Source organism: Camelus dromedarius, chromosome 4 (genome assembly GCF_036321535.1).
Source record: "Camelus dromedarius isolate mCamDro1 chromosome 4, mCamDro1.pat, whole genome shotgun sequence".
Lineage (NCBI taxonomy): Eukaryota > Metazoa > Chordata > Mammalia > Artiodactyla > Camelidae > Camelus > Camelus dromedarius.
Genome location: NC_087439.1, coordinates 3,392,799 through 3,410,322, shown reverse-complemented (window position 1 = coordinate 3,410,322; position 17,524 = coordinate 3,392,799). Strand labels below are relative to the sequence as shown.

Here is a 17,524-nt window from a genome sequence, read left to right as displayed (position 1 = left end):
ATTAATTGTATTTTCAAGCCATTTGTTGGGTTTCTTTTGGCCGGAGGGTAAGCGTTTGCTCTGAGCAGGGCCGGCGGCTGGGTTGGAGCATTCCACAAGGACATCAGTGCAGGTGGGCGCAGGTCCTGCGGCCCCGGGAGCCCCCAGGTCTCCTCGCTTTATGACGGTGACCAGAGGCAGGTTCTGGGCAGTTTTGTTTGGTTTTTTGTTTTTGTTCTTACTTCCCCCGTGATGTGAATGTCCAAGCGTACAGAGGGAGCCCCATCCTGGCCCCTCGGGTGCACACTCAGCTTCCTCGCCTGCCGCTCTCAGCTGCTCCTCCAGCCCTACGCCTCCATCTGGCACTTCCTCTGAAAATATTTCCTACGTGTCTCTACAAGATAAGGGCCCTTTTTACACACAACCATGATACCATCACCCCTAAAAAGCCCACAGGTACACATTCCTTAACATTGAATAGCTGCTCATTGTTCACATGTCCCCAGTTCACTCATTAGCACCGGTGGTTTATTTTCCAGGTTGGTTTCCTCAGGGTCCACAATCATCCGGTGCACCGCAGTTGGTCCATGTGCCTCTCCGGCATCTCCCTCAACCCTATGTTGTCACTCTTGTCATTTACCGTTTCCTCTGCCCCCTGTGTGTCCTGTGTGCTCCCGGGTCAGCGGCCGGGTGAAACTGCACTCTCGTCCTCCTGGCCCCTTCAGTCCTGCGGCCCCCATGCTGAGGGCCGCGGGGGTCCGGCTGGCTCTCTGGGTGTGGGTGGCAGCGTCCCTGCCAGGATGCGACATCACCAGGGCTCAGCCCGGTGGTCCTCTCAGCCCCTCCCCAGCTGCTTGCTTCACGGTCCTGTTCCTCCCGGAGACACACAGGCAGGATTCCTTTGCTTTATGTATCAGTTGTGAAAATAATTGATTTCCTGGCATCTTCTAAAGTAACAAACCAGTTTTTCTGAGTAGTGTTTTGAAGTCAGACTACTTTAGCTTCTTTCTGTCTTCTTCTTTTTCTCCCATGCTGGAAGTCTGGTTCCTAATGACTCCAGCATATTTTGACATGATGCCTCAATATGCATTCAGCAGTCTTAAAATAGCAGTGCTGGCCCTGCTAATAACAATATTATTACTAGAAATTCAGATTTATTCTGCAGTTGGTTTTGTCCTTAGGTTTCTTTTGCTAGGAATGTTAAGTCAAATCATTGTTTTTCAAAGTCGCTGAAGTGGCTTGTTTTATGTTGGTCTCAGCCTATAGATAGCCTGGAACTGTGCCGCTGTGGCAGCCCCCACAGATGTCCCCCCGCCCTGCACCACCCTGGAGCCAGCGCTATGGCTGGACCGGCCCTTGTGATTCTTACTATGATTGCAAGATGCCCTCAGCAGTGGCCATCAGAGAACTTTTGGAAAAAAGGGTTTATGACTCACAGGTCCTAGGCGGTACACAGCATGCCTGTGAGGTCCTAGGTAGGGAGGGAGGGAGGGAGCACCGACCTGGGGTTCTGCCTGTTGGGGTTGAGGGTGGGGTCCCAAGGGTGGCACAGATTCATTCTCTGCTGGTAAATTTAAAACACAAGAGCGGAAATTAGGGCACAGGAGGAAAAAGCAGAGGCTACAGTTATCTGGGTCACTGTGGGCTTTCTTCACAAGGGGAACTTCACGGTGGGCTGGCTCATGTGTTTATTCAAGATGGATGTCTTTGAAATGGTTGCCTGGGCAACCCAGATCCTCACATTGGGCCCTTACACTGTGTGGTTCCCGTGTGTGGTCATGGTGCCACTTCAGGACTGCGTAGTTCAGTTCATTGTTTCATTTTGCTTTTGAGTTTTGGGGATCGCTTTTCCCCCCAACTGAATTTTATGTCATGATAACAAACCATTTATGTGGTTCCAAAGTCAGATGTATCAAAGAAGGTATATTCAAAGAAGTACGCCTTCCCCTCCACCCTACGCCTTCCCACCCTGTAGATAAACATTCTTAAACCTAAGTTTTCGTTATTTGATATAAGCAAATACACACGGTGTGTGCGGTTTCCTTCATTCGCTACGTGGAAACATGCCGTGCACACGTTTCTCTCAGGACTGTGTCTGGAGACCCCTCCAGCATGGTCGGTGCTGGCCTTTCTCTGCTTTGAGCTGTGGTCCCCCCGCCTTGTGACGTGGTGAAGAGTCTGGTGTTCACATCATTTCCTACTTTCGTGAGTGTACAGAGTTGGGTAGGCTCCTAGAAGGGGAGTCATGGGTGGTTCCCTGGATGTGGGCGACTTCCTGATGCTCTGTCATCCCTAGGTGGTCACGGGCTCCGGCCGCCAGGAGGCGCAGAAGACAGACGCCGAGTACCGGAAGCTCTTCGACCTGGCGCTGCAGGGCCTGCAGCTGCTGTCCCAGTGGAGCGCTCACGTGATGGAAGTGGTGCGCTCTCCCACTTGGACTTGGAAACTTTTCTGCAGCAACTTCGATCTTTGGATCAAGAACAAATTGGCTTTGGAGGGAGGGTATAACTCTGGTAGAGTGAATGCTTAGCATGCACAAGGTCCTGGGTTTGATCCCGAGTTCCTCCATTAAAAAAAATTAATAATAAATAAATAAATAAACCTCCCCCCCAAAAAAAAATTAGAAAAAAAGAAAAAGAACAAATTGGCTTTTTACCTTTGATACTAGAAATCAGAATATGTACGAATTTAAATGTTTCTCAGATAACTCGATGTATATTTCATTTACGTATGTTACAAATACAGGGCCGTATTTTTTCTTTTTCATTTTTCAGTTTTATTAGAATTGTTACAATTTGACTGCACATATGCAATATGTCGCATGTAAATATATATACACAATATATTGCACATATTTTTAAAATTTACATATATGCACTGTTTACTGTTTCTAAGAACATTTAGAGCTTTAACTTTTTTAACTTACATAGTTATCAAAAGAATAAAGCCAACTACAAAATAAGAATTAATTGAAAAAGATACATACACTCCACTATTAGCAGCAACATTATTTACAATTGCCAAGATATGGAAGCATCCTAAGTGCACGTCACTAGATGGATGGATAAAGAAAATGCAGCATATACATGTAATGGAACACAACTCACCCACGAGAAAGAAGAATATTTTGCCATTTTCGTACAGGGCCTTATCTTTTAAAACATTGACAGAATTAAATTTGTACCATTATGATGATGTTTAATTCTCAGTTATTTAAACAACAGTCTGTGTAGTTCCAGCCATCAGTTTCTTTTATTTAGAATTCGTAGTTCCTGATGCCATAGAAAGATTTGGATACCCATGTCATAGGAGATTTCCCCTTTTTTTTGTCTAATTTGATCAGACACGGATTATTTTATTTGGATGGGTATCTGATCATATGAAAGGCCGGGTCTTTTAAAAGTGGTGATGAAAGGCTTATTGTAGTCTTGGACAGTCTACACAAAACGTCCGGGCCATTTTACCTGATGTAGTTCTTAAATTCCTAATGTATTACTTCAGCCTGAAGTCATGTGGCCAAAATGTTCTGCAGTTTTATGGAGATGGACCGTGTGTGCATATGTTGTGTGTGTGCATATATGTGATGTCTGTATGTGCAGGCTCATGCGTGTGCACAGGGAGTGTGTGCATGTGGTGTCTATGCGTGTGGGTGTGCACGTGCACCTGTGTGCATGCGTGTGGGGTGTGCGTGTGTGTGAGCACGCGTGCCTGTGCATGACTCTCAGGCTCAGCAAACGTTAGAAGACTGACCTTTGGTGGCTTTGGCGATGTCCTGAGGTGGATTCCGCATTCAGTGTGGCTGTCTCCCCTCTTTTTTGCCCACACCAGTATTCTTGGAAGCTCGTGCACCCCACGGACAAGTACTCCAACAAGGACTGCCCCGACAACGCCGAGGAGTACGAGCGCGCCACCCGCTACAACTACACCAGCGAGGAGAAGTTTGCCCTGGTGGAGGTGCGCTCTGTCTGCCTGCCTCTCACTCTGGCCTTCCGCTGTCTTCCCTCCCCAAAGCAAACGCAGAAACGTGAATAAACGGCCAGTTTTACGTCCTCGTGTCTGTGGAGGGCAGCCCTTTGCATCTGTCATGGCTAGCAAATCAGAGAGGAAAAGAGGTTGTGGGTTCCTGGTCTCCACGTGGACCCCCGGGGGCAGGTCAGGGCTCGTGTGAGCCAGAGCAGCTTCAGGGTGTCACACGGATGCCAGGGGGAGACTCCGTTGTGGCTGTGCGGACCCCAGCTCCTGGCCCTCCCGTGTGTTGGCCGTGGTTCCCCCAGCTCTGCATGGTCTTCCTGACCCTTTTGATGAACAGTTCTTAATTTCTGTGCCAAACATTTTCTTTCCTTTTGGAGCTGTGCATTTTCTGCTTCGTTTAAGAAGTCTTTGCAGACTCCCAAGGTCACAAAGATAGTCTCCTACGTTGTCTTCTAATGCAAGTCTGCCTTTCACATTTAGATCTAAAATGCGCCCCAACCCCCCAACTGCTTGACTTGCCACCTCTGTGGTGAGTCAGGTGGCCGTGCCTGGGCGGATGTGTCTCTGCTCGTGTTCTAATCCGTTGGTCAGTTTGTCCTTTCCTGACGCCCCTCTGTCTTAATTACAACAGTGAATTGTAGGTTAAAGCAGGTCTTTCTGTCTTCAAGAGTTCCTTGACTGTTCTTGCCCTTCGTGTTTTAATACACATTTTAGAATCATCTTTTCATATCCCAGGGAAACCCGTTGGAATTTTTCATGAGGATATGAATAAACCTATGTAGGTCACTTTAGGAAGAACTGACACATTTATAACGTTGTCTTTTATGAATATGCTGTGTCCCTCTAATTGTTAAGATTCTCTTTAATTTCACTTTTCATCTGTAAAAAGCTTGCACATCTTTTATTAGCTTTATTTCTAAATGTTTGATATTTGATGGATTAAGTTTTTTTTTGTTAATCACTGGGGTTTAAAAATCAAAATTATTTTTTGTGTCTTTCCTTGTATCTACCAACTTGTCCAAACTCACTTACTAATCGTAATGCAGTATCCATAGATTCTTTTGGATTTTCTCCTTACATAATCGTATCATCTGGAAATGATGACAGTTTTATTTCTCTCTCTTCTTCCCCACCCCCATCACACTGGGTAGGATCCCTCCTCATCACATAGAAGGAGGCTCCAGGCATCTTTGTCTTGTTTCTCATCTCAAAGGGAATGCTTTCAACAATTCACCATATGATGTATGTGTTGTAGATCCCTAGTAGTGAGCCTTCATCAGAGCGAGGAAGTTGCCTTCTATTCCTTGTTTGCTAAGAGATTTTATCATGGACAGATATTATTTTTCTAAAACACTTTGTATCCATTGAGACAGTTGTATGACTTTTCTCTTTTATTCCATTAAAGTAGTGGATTTACATTGATAGGATTTTTTGCATCAGGTTTGATGTTAAGCCAGCCTTGCATTCCTGGTATAAACTCAACTTGATCATGATGTAGTGTCCTCTTTATATATATATATTGCTGGATATATGTTGCTAATATTTTTATTTGGATTTTTACATTAAAGTTAATAAGTGAGAGTGGCTTTTAATAATACTTTTTTCTTTTAATGTTTTATTTGAGAACACTGTTAGATTTACAGAAAAATTGCAAAGATAGTACTAGTGAATTCCCATATACCCACACCCATTTTCATTAATTACTAACATCTTACATTAGTATTGTTGCATTTTTAATAAACCAATTTTAATACATTATTGTTAGCTGAAACCCATGCTTTATTCAGATTTCCTCACTTTTCCCTAATGTCCTTCCCCTGATCTGGGTCCCACATTACATGTCATCACGTGTCCTTTGGCTCCTCTGGGCTGTGATGGTTTCTGAGACTTTCCTTGTTTGCAGTGGTCTTCATAGTTTTGAGGAGTACTGGTCAGTGTTTTTAGAATGTCCTTCTGTTGGAATTTATCTGATGCTTTTTTCATGATTATGCTGGGGTTGTAGCTTCTGGGAAGGAGGACCACAGAGCTGAAATGCTGTTTTCATCACATCATATCAAAGGTCTGCGCTGTCACTGTGATTCATCACTGCTGGTGTCGCCCTTGCTCACCTGGCTGAGGGAGTGTCTGCCATGTGTCTCTGTGGTGAAGTTACCCACACCGAGCACCACCACCCCCTTTCTATAGGGTGCTTTTGGGAAGGAAAACGCACTGGGCTTAGCACACACCTAAGGAGTGGGTAATACTCCTTTATACCCTTCCGTTCTATTTCTTGGATGCTGGCTTCATAAAATGGCTCGTGGAGCACTCCCTTCTTTCCTGTTGTCTGTGGTGGTTTGTATAAGATGTTATTTTTTTCCTTAAATGTTTTCTCGCATTACTGGTGAAGCTTTTCCTTTATGGGATGGTTTTTGAAACTTTTAGTTTCTTATGTAAGAGTGTGCAGGGGGTAGCATATAGCTCAGTGGTAGAGTGTGTGCCTAGCATGCACAAGGTCCTGGGTTCAATCCCCAGTACCTCCATCAAAAAACAAAATCAATGAATTAAACAAACCTAATTTACCCCCCCAAAATTTTTTTTAAAAAAGTGTGCAGATTTTCTGTTTCTTCTAGTGTCAGTTTCTGTAAGTTGTATTTTCAAGGATTTTTAAAGAATCTTTCTAAATTTCCTAATTTTTTGCCATGGTTTTTTTGTTATAATTGGTTTTCATCTTATTTTGGCAACACCTTTTTTCTCCACACACCATACAGCTCACCCATTTAAAGTGTGAAATTCCGTGCTTTGTGGGGGATGTACTCACAGAACAGCAGTCACAATCAAGTCTGGAACCCTTTTACTACCTCTCAAAGAAACCCGCACCCATTAGTAGCCACCCCCCCCACTCTCCCCTTCCTTTGGCCTGTGGCAACCACCAGTCTGCTTTCTGACTCGGTAGACTTGCTTATTCTGGACATTTCCTATAAAGGGAATCATGCAATGTGTGGCTGTGATTGGCTTTCACTTAACAACGTTTTCAAAGTTCACATGTGTGTCGGTATTTCATCCTTTTCATTGCCAAATAATGTTCCATCCTATGTGTAGATCACGTTTTATTTATCTGTTTGTTAGCTGATGGACATTTGAGTTCTGCTTTTTCACGTAGGAGTGATGCTTCTGTGAACGTTTGTGTGCAGGTTTTGGTGGGCTTGTTTTCGCTCCTGATGACACACTTGGAGTGGAATTGCTGGGTCATATCCATCTCTGGACATGAAATAGAGAATTTGCCTTTTTAAATGGAATTTTTCCCTTTTTTTTTTTTTTTGGTGGTTGTTATTAGAAAAGCAAACAAATCTCCAAAGCAAACAGATAAAACATGTATGTTTCTCTGTAAATAAGGATAGTACAGTGTCTCTGATGCCATCACAGAGATGAAGTCTGAGCAGTGCATTTTCTGCCAGCCTTTTTCTGCATATTAAATCACTGTGTCATTACTGTTGAACAGATGGGATTTGGGCTACCAACTTGTAACTTCTTTTTTCTTTTTCAGATAATAACTCATTTGCCTTCCTAAATCTTTTTCTTCTTTTTCTTTTGAAGTCTTTCACAGAGAGATACACCCTGATGGATTCAGAAGTGTTTTGAGTCAGTTATCAGATGCCCCTGATAGCTCCAGGCCAAGCAGATCCATCACTGCCCTCAAGGCAGTCGTGGTCTGATGGGGTCAGACCCAGGAGCAGGGACAGGTGCAGAGCAGGAGGCCAGGAAGAGGCCCTGTGCACGGGGGAGGCAGCCCCCCAGCGTGTGCCAGACCTGTGGAGCTCGGCTGTCACCCTCCAGCACACTGAAGGTCACCTGTCACCCCTGCAGGTCATCGCCATGATCAAAGGCTTGCAGGTGCTGATGGGCAGGATGGAGAGCGTGTTCAACCACGCCATCCGTCACACCATCTACGCCGCGCTGCAGGACTTCTCCCAGGTCACCTTGAGGGAGCCGCTCAGGCAGGCCATCAAGAAGAAGAAGAACGTCATCCAGAGGTCAGCCCTGCCACACACACCTCCCTGCACATCTTCATACGCATGCTCAGTGCACTTATCATCAACCTCCATCCGCCCCTTTGGTGAATTTCCTCTAAATGTAATGCATTGGATCCAATTCTTAACCTGAACCGCCCACAGTGAATTAACTGCAGAAGGTCTAAGCAGTCTGGAGACCCAGGGGCAAGGGTGTGTTTACCTGGGGCCTGGGGGTCTCTCAGAATCCATGTGACAGTTCTGTCCAGCAGGCCTGTAGGGACACACCGGCCAGCATCTCACCTCCCATCTTGTGTGGTTATCATCCGTTCCTTTTGGCCCTTCCTACAAACTGGTCAACAACTACGTACATATGGTCAAGCTCCTGTAGCGACTGTGAGCTAGTTTTCTTTTAATGTGTAGCTTTATAAAGTCTTTCAGAGACATTTTTGCACAGTGTAGCTCACAGGGGCTCACACAAGTGTTGATTTCACTTTGTCGCTTTATGGTTGATGTAATTGTCACCCGGTATGGTATGACTTTAGCATTACTAAGATTTTCCACTCTGAGGCTTCCCAGTTTTTGTTCCCTCGCCTGGAGGACTTAGTGGAGGCTTTCATGTTTCCAGTAATGCCTCGGTGTTGCTCACGCTCACTGTGATGCCGCCTCACTAAGTGGGAGGTGTGCCGTGTAGTCTAAGAGTCACTCCGGTCCCCACCAGGTGTTCAGGGTGGGTGCGTGGTTGCCTGTGCTCCAAGGGTGGCGCCTGGGGTGGTCTCTGCACGGTGGAGCCGTGTTGGGGATGGGACCATATTCCAAATGGGTTGGGGACACAGGTCCAGTCCCCACGGTTGTGTTGGTGACCTCATGTTCAAGTCAGAAAATGGGATCAGTCACAGGGAAGTTGAGTTTCAGGTCTCGGTGAATGTTTGTGTTTTGTACACTTGCTGCCCTTGGCATGACTCAGTGTTTAGGAAATCAAACATCACTTCCGGGCTAACTGGTGCAAATTGCAACTACATTAGCTCTTCTGGGGTGAGTAATGTCCCCAAGAAAACAATCTATTTTTAAAGTTTCATGTTGGTCCATTTGAAATGGACCAGTTGAAACTTTCAACTGGTCCATTGCCACGTCCCCTGAGTGCCCCCGGAGGAATTCATGTGTAAGAGCTGGCTGTGTGTTAGCTGAGGACATGCCGCCAGCACTGGCGTCTGCCCTGACCACTTGACCGGGCGGGTTAGTGTCCTGCAGGCCATTAGGAAGACCGTGTGCGACTGGGAGACAGGGCACGAGCCCTTCAACGACCCAGCCCTGCGGGGCGAGAAGGATCCCAAGAGCGGCTTCGACATCAAAGTGCCGCGGCGCGCCGTGGGACCCTCCAGCACCCAGGTTCTCGTGCCCCGCTCCCCTGCCTCCACTGTCCCCTGGGTGGGCTGACCATGAGCTGAGGGGGCGGTGGGGTGGCTGGGAGTGAAAGGACCTCAGGCAGGTCAGGTATTGCCCGTGTTTCTTCTCGTTTATGGCCTGCCCGAGTGACTCTGGAGCCTAGACACCCTGCATTTCAAGGGTTTGGTCATTTGCGTGCAGAACTTTATCGACTGTGTGAACACCTGTCCTAAAAAATGCGGGTCAAAGTCTACGTGCTAGTGTTTATGCTGTGTTTCCTGATGGGTGCTTTAATGTCATGATAATAGTTCTGACATTGGATCTAAAAATGATCATTCCTAAAGATAGAATTTGGGGAAAATTGAAAACGGCTTTGGCGTGTCCCCAGTCTTCAGTTCCCTCACCTGGCTCGCTCTGCCCCTCCTGCGCCCCTTCCCCTTCCCCGCCCCCGCCCCATGCAGCTTTCCTCCACCCCTCTTACCTGGTGTCACAGGCCCTCTGCTTTCCCCTCCTGTCTGGGGGCTTCGCACTTCTTACTCGTGTCTCTGTGTCGGGGCTTCTCTCCTGCCAGGCTTGCAGGAATTCCCAGCAGAGCACGTTGCTGGCTCTGGACCAAACCGCTCGGGCCCCCGGGGCGGAGGCGCTGCGGCGCGGGGAGGATGCTGGCGCCCTCCGCGCCCTCGCTGCGCGCCCGGCCGAGCCGCGCGTGACTAACGCTGTCTCCCCGTCTGTCTGTCCCCGTCTGTCCGTGTCTAGCTCTACCTGGTGCGCACCATGGCGGAGTCCTTGCGCTCCGCCGAGCTGCTCAGGCAGCTCAAGTCTGTGGGCGCGGAAAGGCTCTTGCATGTGGTTAACGCGTTTCTGAGGCAGTCCTACACCTATCCGCCTCTTTTAACCTTCGGTGGTAAGCTACTGTTTGTTTTTCTTGTTGACGTTTGCGGCACGAGGTGAACCGCTCTGCTCCGAGTTCTTGGTCCCCAGCCGCAGCGACCCGGCCGCTCCGATGGGCTCCGCCGCCCCGTGAGGAGGCGCGGTGGCCGCGGGGCAGCCCCTCTCTGGTTGACCTGCGTTTGTGTAACTAATGTGCCATGTGTATTTTTCTCCCCCGCCGGTGTTTCCTTGGATAACGCAGCTTTACATGGTGAGAACCATGCTAGAGTCCCTCATAGCAGACAAAAGTGGTTCCAAGAAAACCTTGAGAAGTAGCCTGGAGGGGCCCACCATATTGGACATAGAAAAATTTCATCGAGAGTCATTCTTCTACACTCACTTGATAAATTTCAGTGGTAAGGGCTACTGCTGACCAGCACCCGGCCTGGCATGTTCTAACACCACTAACACCGCCTAGAAAGCTTCCGCCTGCCTGGCCGTCCCCTGCTGCGGTCCCTTCCTGCGCCCAGGTGGTGACACGTGTAACCTGCGTGGCCTTCCCTCACCTGTCGCTTTAAATGCCCAGCGGGCCAGGGCTCCCTCCATGTGGCGTGGCCCTTAGAAGGCTGAGGCCCCTGGGGCCAGGGCTAGCTCAGTGACCTGGATGCAGTCTGAGTAATCCGCACTAGGTCAGCAACACAGGCCAATGTAACCGTCACCTGGCTGGCAACCCAGGCAGTAAATACCAGCAGCCGCCCCAGCTGCCGTGTGTGGAAGGTGGCAGGTGGCCCGACAGGACAGCCTGTCCGAGGATGACCGGGGCGCCCTGGGGGTGCCCTTAGTCATCATGGAGTCGCCCACGTTTCTTCCTGTGCTGCAGCCACGGGTTCAGAGACGGAGGACTCTGCCTTGGCTGCGGGCACTGCAGATTAGAGCAATAGTAAGGCTGTTGTTTTCCACTTCACAGAAGGAAGGAAACATTTGTTTTCCATCTGTCTCTGTTTTGCACTGAGACTGCATGTCATGCTGCATCTATATCCCAAGTGAAATAAAGTAATCCTGTTTTTATTTCTCCTTTTTAAAAAAGGACATTTTTTTTTCCACCTAGTCCCGCCAGAAGGCGCGCAGTGTTGATGAGGTCCCATAGCTGGGCGCTGGTGTCAGGGCCGGACGCTGACTCTGCTCTGTGTGTGAGCGAGAACAGGCACGTCCGGGTGGCTTTGCCCGCAGCCACACGTTGTGCGAGGCACTGGCGGCCATTCCCCGCTCGCGTCCACTCCCCGGGCTCAGGGCTGAGAGCCTGGCCCTCCCCCTCGCGTCACCGCGTGGAGTCTTTTCTGCTTGCGGAAGACTAACGTGGTGTCGTCTGAATCCCTCAAGAGACGCTCCAGCAGTGCTGTGACCTTTCGCAGCTGTGGTTCCGAGAGTTCTTCCTGGAGCTGACGATGGGCAGGAGGATCCAGTTCCCCATCGAAATGTCCATGCCCTGGATCCTGACGGACCACATCCTGGAGACCAAAGAGGCCTCGATGATGGAGTGAGCGTCCCGGGGGCCCGTCCCAGCCTTGCATTTGTGGTGGTCCAGGCCCTTGGTGGCACTGGGAGGTGGGGGAGGGCTGGCCGTACTCAGCACTCGTACTTGGTGGGGTAAGACTTCCGAGATCAGTGCAGGGACCAGGGGTCTTGGCTTCAGAATGAAGTCAGGTGCTCAGGCAGGAGCAGTGACGCAGGGGATTGAGTCCACGGTGTCCTGGTGCTGGTGAGGCCTTTGGAACTTGGCAAGTGGAGAGGTGGCGTGGCCTCTGAACCACATGAATTTGGGCAGGGAAGTGTTCACTAAACATTTTTGTTTAGAGTTTGGGGCCCAGGGTCCGGGCAAGGGGTCAGAGACCGAAAATCTGAAGTCCATGGAGGGAAAGTAATAGAAAAGTGCAATGTCGCGGGGTGGGCAGACTGGGGCCCCGGCCAGCAGTCCTCCTCCCAGTCTCCTTACCTGTGCTCATCAGGAGGGTGGCCTTCCCTCTGTCTGCAGCGACCCTGGCATCTTCCAAAGCCTTAGAGGCCTTGTCAGCCTGTGTCTGACCTCTGGGGTTGCACTGGGCCCACTGCTTACGTGCCTTGAACCCTCAGAGAGCCCTTACCTGGGGAGAGCCCTGGCCTCCGCCCTTTGCCCTGGGGGAGGGGAACTTTTGGCTACACCAGCCATGCTTGGGGTCAGCTGTAGGGCCCAGGGGGACCTTCATATGTTTTTAAGTCAGATAGTTTGTTCTTAAAAATAAGAAAATGACTCATTTTTATGGTTATAAAAAATACTGCAAATTGGGGTAAGAGTCTTTGAAATGTGATAATCGAGAAGATGGAGTCATAGGAGGCCCTGGTGGCCCTACCAGGTGCCCGGGGCCTGGCTCAGGCAAGCGCATCCTGCTAAGGGGAGGCCAGCCTAGGGGGGCCACCAGGAACCGCGCCTGGCGTTGGGAGTAAGAGACTGTTTTTCTTCATGAGAGGAAAACAGTGAAAATACATCTCGTGGGGACTGAGAAGGCGGCGGGGCTGACCCTCCCCCGTCCCTCCACAGGTATGTCCTCTACTCGCTGGACCTGTACAATGACAGCGCCCACTACGCCCTCACCAAGTTCAACAAGCAGTTCCTCTATGACGAGATCGAGGCAGAGGTGAGGCCCTGGCACCTCTAACAAACTTTTTTAGTTTCTTTTTCCCCTGAGTATTAGAGGGAGCAAACTGGCTTTATAATACAAGGACATTTAGACGGTGGAATGCACTTTTGACATAAACATTTCTGGGTGAAATCTGTGCTTTGGGCATCTACACAGGATGATGGGGTTCTTACAACGTCAGCTCTTGGGGGACGCCTTTTTCACGTCACACACATTGTAAGCACTGCGTATCCTTGGCAATCTTCAATTATGAATACAATCTAGAGCGGGGGCTCTGAACCACCCCCTATTTTATTTCTCGTTTTAGCTTTCTAAATTGTTTCTATTGGCGGGGGAGGAATTAGGTTTTAATTTATTTATCTTAAATGGACGTACTGGGCATTGAACCCAGGACCTTGTGCATGCTAGGCGTGCACTTTACCACTGAGCTACACCCTCCCCCTTCCTTTTAGCTTTTTGTTTTTCCTTACTATAAATAATGCTTTGATGAACTTCCTTACCATGTAACATTTCAGTTGTGTTGGATTATTTCCTGAGGACACATTCCTATAAATGGAATTATTAAGTCTATGTACAGGCAGCAAAGGAGAGAAATCTTATTTTCTAGCTTAAGATAAAAGAGAATTTTGGGGGAGGGTGTAGCGCAAATGATAGAGCACGTGGCTAGCACGCACGAGGTCCTGGGTTCAATCCCCAGCACCTCCTCTAAGAGTAAATAAACCTGATTACCTGCCCCAATTTTGAAAGATACAAGAGAATTTAACCTCAACAGATTGCATTATTCAGCTGGGTCCCCTCCTTGACATCCTCACAGAGACCACAGGAAACGCTTCTTTGGGGAGATGTCACGGGCTCCCGGGTGAGGCAGGGTGGGCCAGGGGCAGAAACCCGTGGGTCCTGGGGCAGCTCTCTTCAGAGCACACGGTGTCCTCATCACAGCTGGGGGGTACGAACCCCATTTATAAGTGAGGATGTGATTTTAAGGGTGGTGTCACTGGACTGTGTCCACCAAGCATCTCCTGACCCACCTTGGAGCCCAGAGCAGCTGGCGCTCCCCCCGGGGAGGCCACGGGTGGCAGCTCCTGGGAAACGCAGCCTGGCACTGCCCCTGGGGCGGGGACCCCGAATGCGTGCACACTAACCCCGTGAGAGCAGCGTAGGATGAACAGAGACTTTCCCGTCTTCCTTTGTATGTGAGAGAATGGGAGCATGTTTCACCATCAGTAAGAAAGGTTCTGACATTATTGTCAGTGGTCGTTTGGTGGCCACTCGTGGCCACACTGTGCATGTTTAGTCTGCTGTTGGGCCATAAGGTTGTTTCTTGTTTCTCTTTTCTCATAAGAGCCTTTGTTGGTTGCCGTAACAGAAGGTTGGGTTTTTTTGTGTTTTGGCTTTTGCTTTTTGCTTTTTTAAATTTACATTCCCAGAACTTCTTTATCTTATAACTGGAAATTTATACCTTTTGCCTGCCCCTCACCCTTTTCTCCCGTGCTCCACCTCTGGCACCCACCAGTCTGTTCTCTGAATTTATGAGTTTGGGGTTTTTTAGATTCCACACGTGAGATCATGCAGCATTTGTCCTTCTCTGTCAGACTCCTTTCACTTAGTGTAATACTCTCAGGGTCCATCAACGTTGTCAAAAATGGCAGGATTTCCTCCTCTTTTATGGCTGAGGAATATTCCATTTTAAATATGTGTGTGTATGTGTATACACACACCACTGATTCTTCATCCATTTATCCATCACTGGACACTTAGGCGGTTTCCATATTCTTGGCTGTTGTGAATAACTGCAGTGAACACTGGGGTACAGTTATCATTTTGAGTTAGTGTTTCCGTTTTCTTTGGATAAATACCTAGGAAGTGGCACAGCTGGATCAAAAGAGTTAATTTCATGCAGGCTTTCTTTTTTTCCAGGTGAATCTATGCTTTGACCAATTTGTTTATAAGCTGGCGGACCAGATATTTGCCTATTATAAGGTTATGGCAGGAAGGTGAGTCTGTGGCGTAAGATCTTGGGCGATTTGATCTGACATTTCTGTTAAAATTCACAGCAGATGAAAAATGTCCTCTCTTCCTTCCCTGCTAGTTTGCTTCTTGATAAACGGTTACGGTCCGAATGCAAGAATCAAGGGGCGACAATCCATCTCCCGCCGTCCAACCGCTACGAGACGCTGCTCAAGCAGAGACACGTGCAGGTGAGCCAGGCCTCTCCTGGGCGTGGTGAGGCTCGGAGCCGGCAGGGACATAGCGGGGTTTTCTTGGCACTCCCCAGGTTCTGGTAGATGTCGTATGTTATATGGCTGCGGGAACATCCTTAGAAGGAACTGAGATTTTAAAGACAAGCAGTTTCTCTTGGATAACCTGACACACATCGGAAACTGCCTGGGGCGGCTCCTCTCCAAGAGCCCAAAAGTCAGAGCTTAAAAGAAAGATGTGGACACTGGTCAGCTCAGCGAGGCAGAGATGAGCGTTTTCTTGGCCAGCACAGAGAGTAAAGATACAGTGCTTGTTTTTTGTTTCTTTAAAAATAATATATGCGCATCACCAAAAGTTAGGAAAATTCAGAAAACAGTGGGGAAAATTTCATGTAATCCTGTGTACTGATCACCACCAATTCATATTTGGGAACATTTTCACCAGGGTTTTATCTGTATTTTTATGTTATCGAAGTGATGCTCTGGTTCACACATGTTAGGACTCTGCGGTAGAGATGGAGTGGTGTCCTCATCTTCATCCTTGTAACCTGGGGGGTGAGGCACACACAGGCTGCTCCGTGCTGGGAGGTGGCCCTGAACTTCCCCTTATGGGGGGGGTCCCTGACAGACCCAGGTTCTTCAGGGTACCTGTGGAGGTTTGGGGTTTCTGTCCGTGATGTAAGTGTAAATTCCGTGCAGGGACGCTACAAAAGTCCTTTACAGATTTGACAGACCTGCAGAATTTCAGCTCTAGGAAAGTAAGGCATTTGATCATATTTTCATGTAATTTGTCTTATCCTTTGTAATCGATTTCTGGGGATAAATATGTATTTTCTTCTATTTGTTTTTTTTTTTGTTCCCACGCTCCACCCTCCATGTCCCCAGCTCCTGGGCAGGTCCATAGACCTCAATCGTCTGATTACGCAGCGCGTCTCGGCCGCCATGTACAAGTCCCTGGAACTGGCGATTGGGCGATTTGAGAGTGAAGACCTGACATCAATAGTTGTAAGTGCCCTCCCTTTTCTCGGGCCTCGCAGATTTGGGGGAGAGAGGCTGCAGGAGTGGAGCTACTTTTACTTTTGTCCTGATTGATAAGTTGACCCAGTGGTAAATTGAGCTTTTGCCTAGAAATCAAAGGTGTGCCCTCACTGAGCTTGGCCTGTCCTTGGCATCTTCTTTTAGCATCTGCTCTTAGTATTCACAATTCTGAATTGACTTCAAAGAATAAATCATTACACCTTAATATGGCAAAAAATATGGCAAAAGAATGAAGGAGGAAAGTTTTAAAAATTGAAAAGAAACAGAGACAGACAAAAAGGATTGAGAGAAAATCATGTAAAAGATCCAACACACGTATCACAGACGTCCCTGAGGACGAAAACCAAAGCAACAACGTGAAACAAATATTAAAAATGGTATCTCAGGAAATGGTATCTTTGATGAGATGAAAAATGGAGTGTGTGTGGTGTTTGTGTATATATATATATATAGAGAGAGAGAGAGAGTGCGCACCTGCATCATGTGCCTGGGAGAACTGACCCAAGGTGGCCAACACCGAGGAGTGTTGTACTGAAAGTACTGGACTTTAAAGGAGAAGGAAAGTCCCTTGGGTGTCTGAGCAGTGTGATCAGGGACAGAAAGTCCGATCGCCAGCAGGGAAGGAAGTGCAAATTAAGGATTTGGTGCCATTTCAATCTTCCAAGAGTAAAGGCTGCAGGCAAGGACTCCAGGAAGACTGTTCCTTCCTGAGAAGCAGCTTCTGGGGTGGGGGTGTCCCCTTGGGGTGCCCTCTGGGCAGAGAGCATCTCTGTTGGGTGGCGGTGAGGGAGCCCTCCAGCGCTTCCTCAAGATCCAGCGGCTGTCTGGGATCGGAGGCCCCCAGGGGCCCCTCCTGCAGCCTGGCTTGGTCTGGGCCACAGTATCTTCCCTGGCCTTGGTCTTACATGATTCGGATGAAAACCGTTGGTTGAGGCTTTGACCGAGGCCCATGCCGCCCAGTACAAGTAGAATGCAGCCATGGAGATCATTTTAAACATCACATTAGAAAAGGAAAAAGAAATAGGGGACATTAATTTTAATAGTCTATTTTATTTAACCCACTATGCCCCCAGATGAACAGTTCAACACACAATCATTGTAAAAGCACACTGACGTGGGTAGCTTACATTCTTTGCTTTCACACTCGGTTTCTGAAATCTTGTGTCTCACGCATGGCACACCTCGCTTCAGACCAGCCACATTCTCATTGCCGTATGTGGCTGGTGGCTGTGCGGTGGCTAGTGCAGACCTGGGCAGGTTGGTGGACAGTCAGTGTGACGGCCTGGGAGGCCCGCTTTGAATGTGCTGGCCTCTGTGGTGAGGCTGTGCTTTGGAATACCTTCAGGTGCCTTAGGGACGCCGACTCAGGCCAACACCTGAGGACACACGGCCTCCCAGCGCATGGCTGTGGACACATCCT

The 17,524-nt window shown here is 48.5% G+C and overlaps 1 protein-coding gene across 2 annotated transcripts in view; it reads left to right on the top strand.

Moving 5' to 3' along the window:
* CYFIP1 (cytoplasmic FMR1 interacting protein 1) overlaps positions 1-17,524 on the top strand; it is a 93,646-nt gene that overhangs the window by 48,664 nt on the left and 27,458 nt on the right. For both annotated transcript variants that reach the window (XM_064484646.1, XM_064484645.1), the window contains exons 12-21: positions 2,276-2,398; positions 3,808-3,933; positions 7,795-7,961; positions 9,179-9,326; positions 10,456-10,609; positions 11,574-11,730; positions 12,769-12,865; positions 14,786-14,862; positions 14,958-15,066; positions 15,952-16,071. In XM_064484646.1, coding sequence (XP_064340716.1) covers positions 2,276-2,398; positions 3,808-3,933; positions 7,795-7,961; positions 9,179-9,326; positions 10,456-10,609; positions 11,574-11,730; positions 12,769-12,865; positions 14,786-14,862; positions 14,958-15,066; positions 15,952-16,071 — 1,278 coding nt within the window. The remainder of the gene's footprint in view (positions 1-2,275; positions 2,399-3,807; positions 3,934-7,794; positions 7,962-9,178; positions 9,327-10,455; positions 10,610-11,573; positions 11,731-12,768; positions 12,866-14,785; positions 14,863-14,957; positions 15,067-15,951; positions 16,072-17,524) is intronic.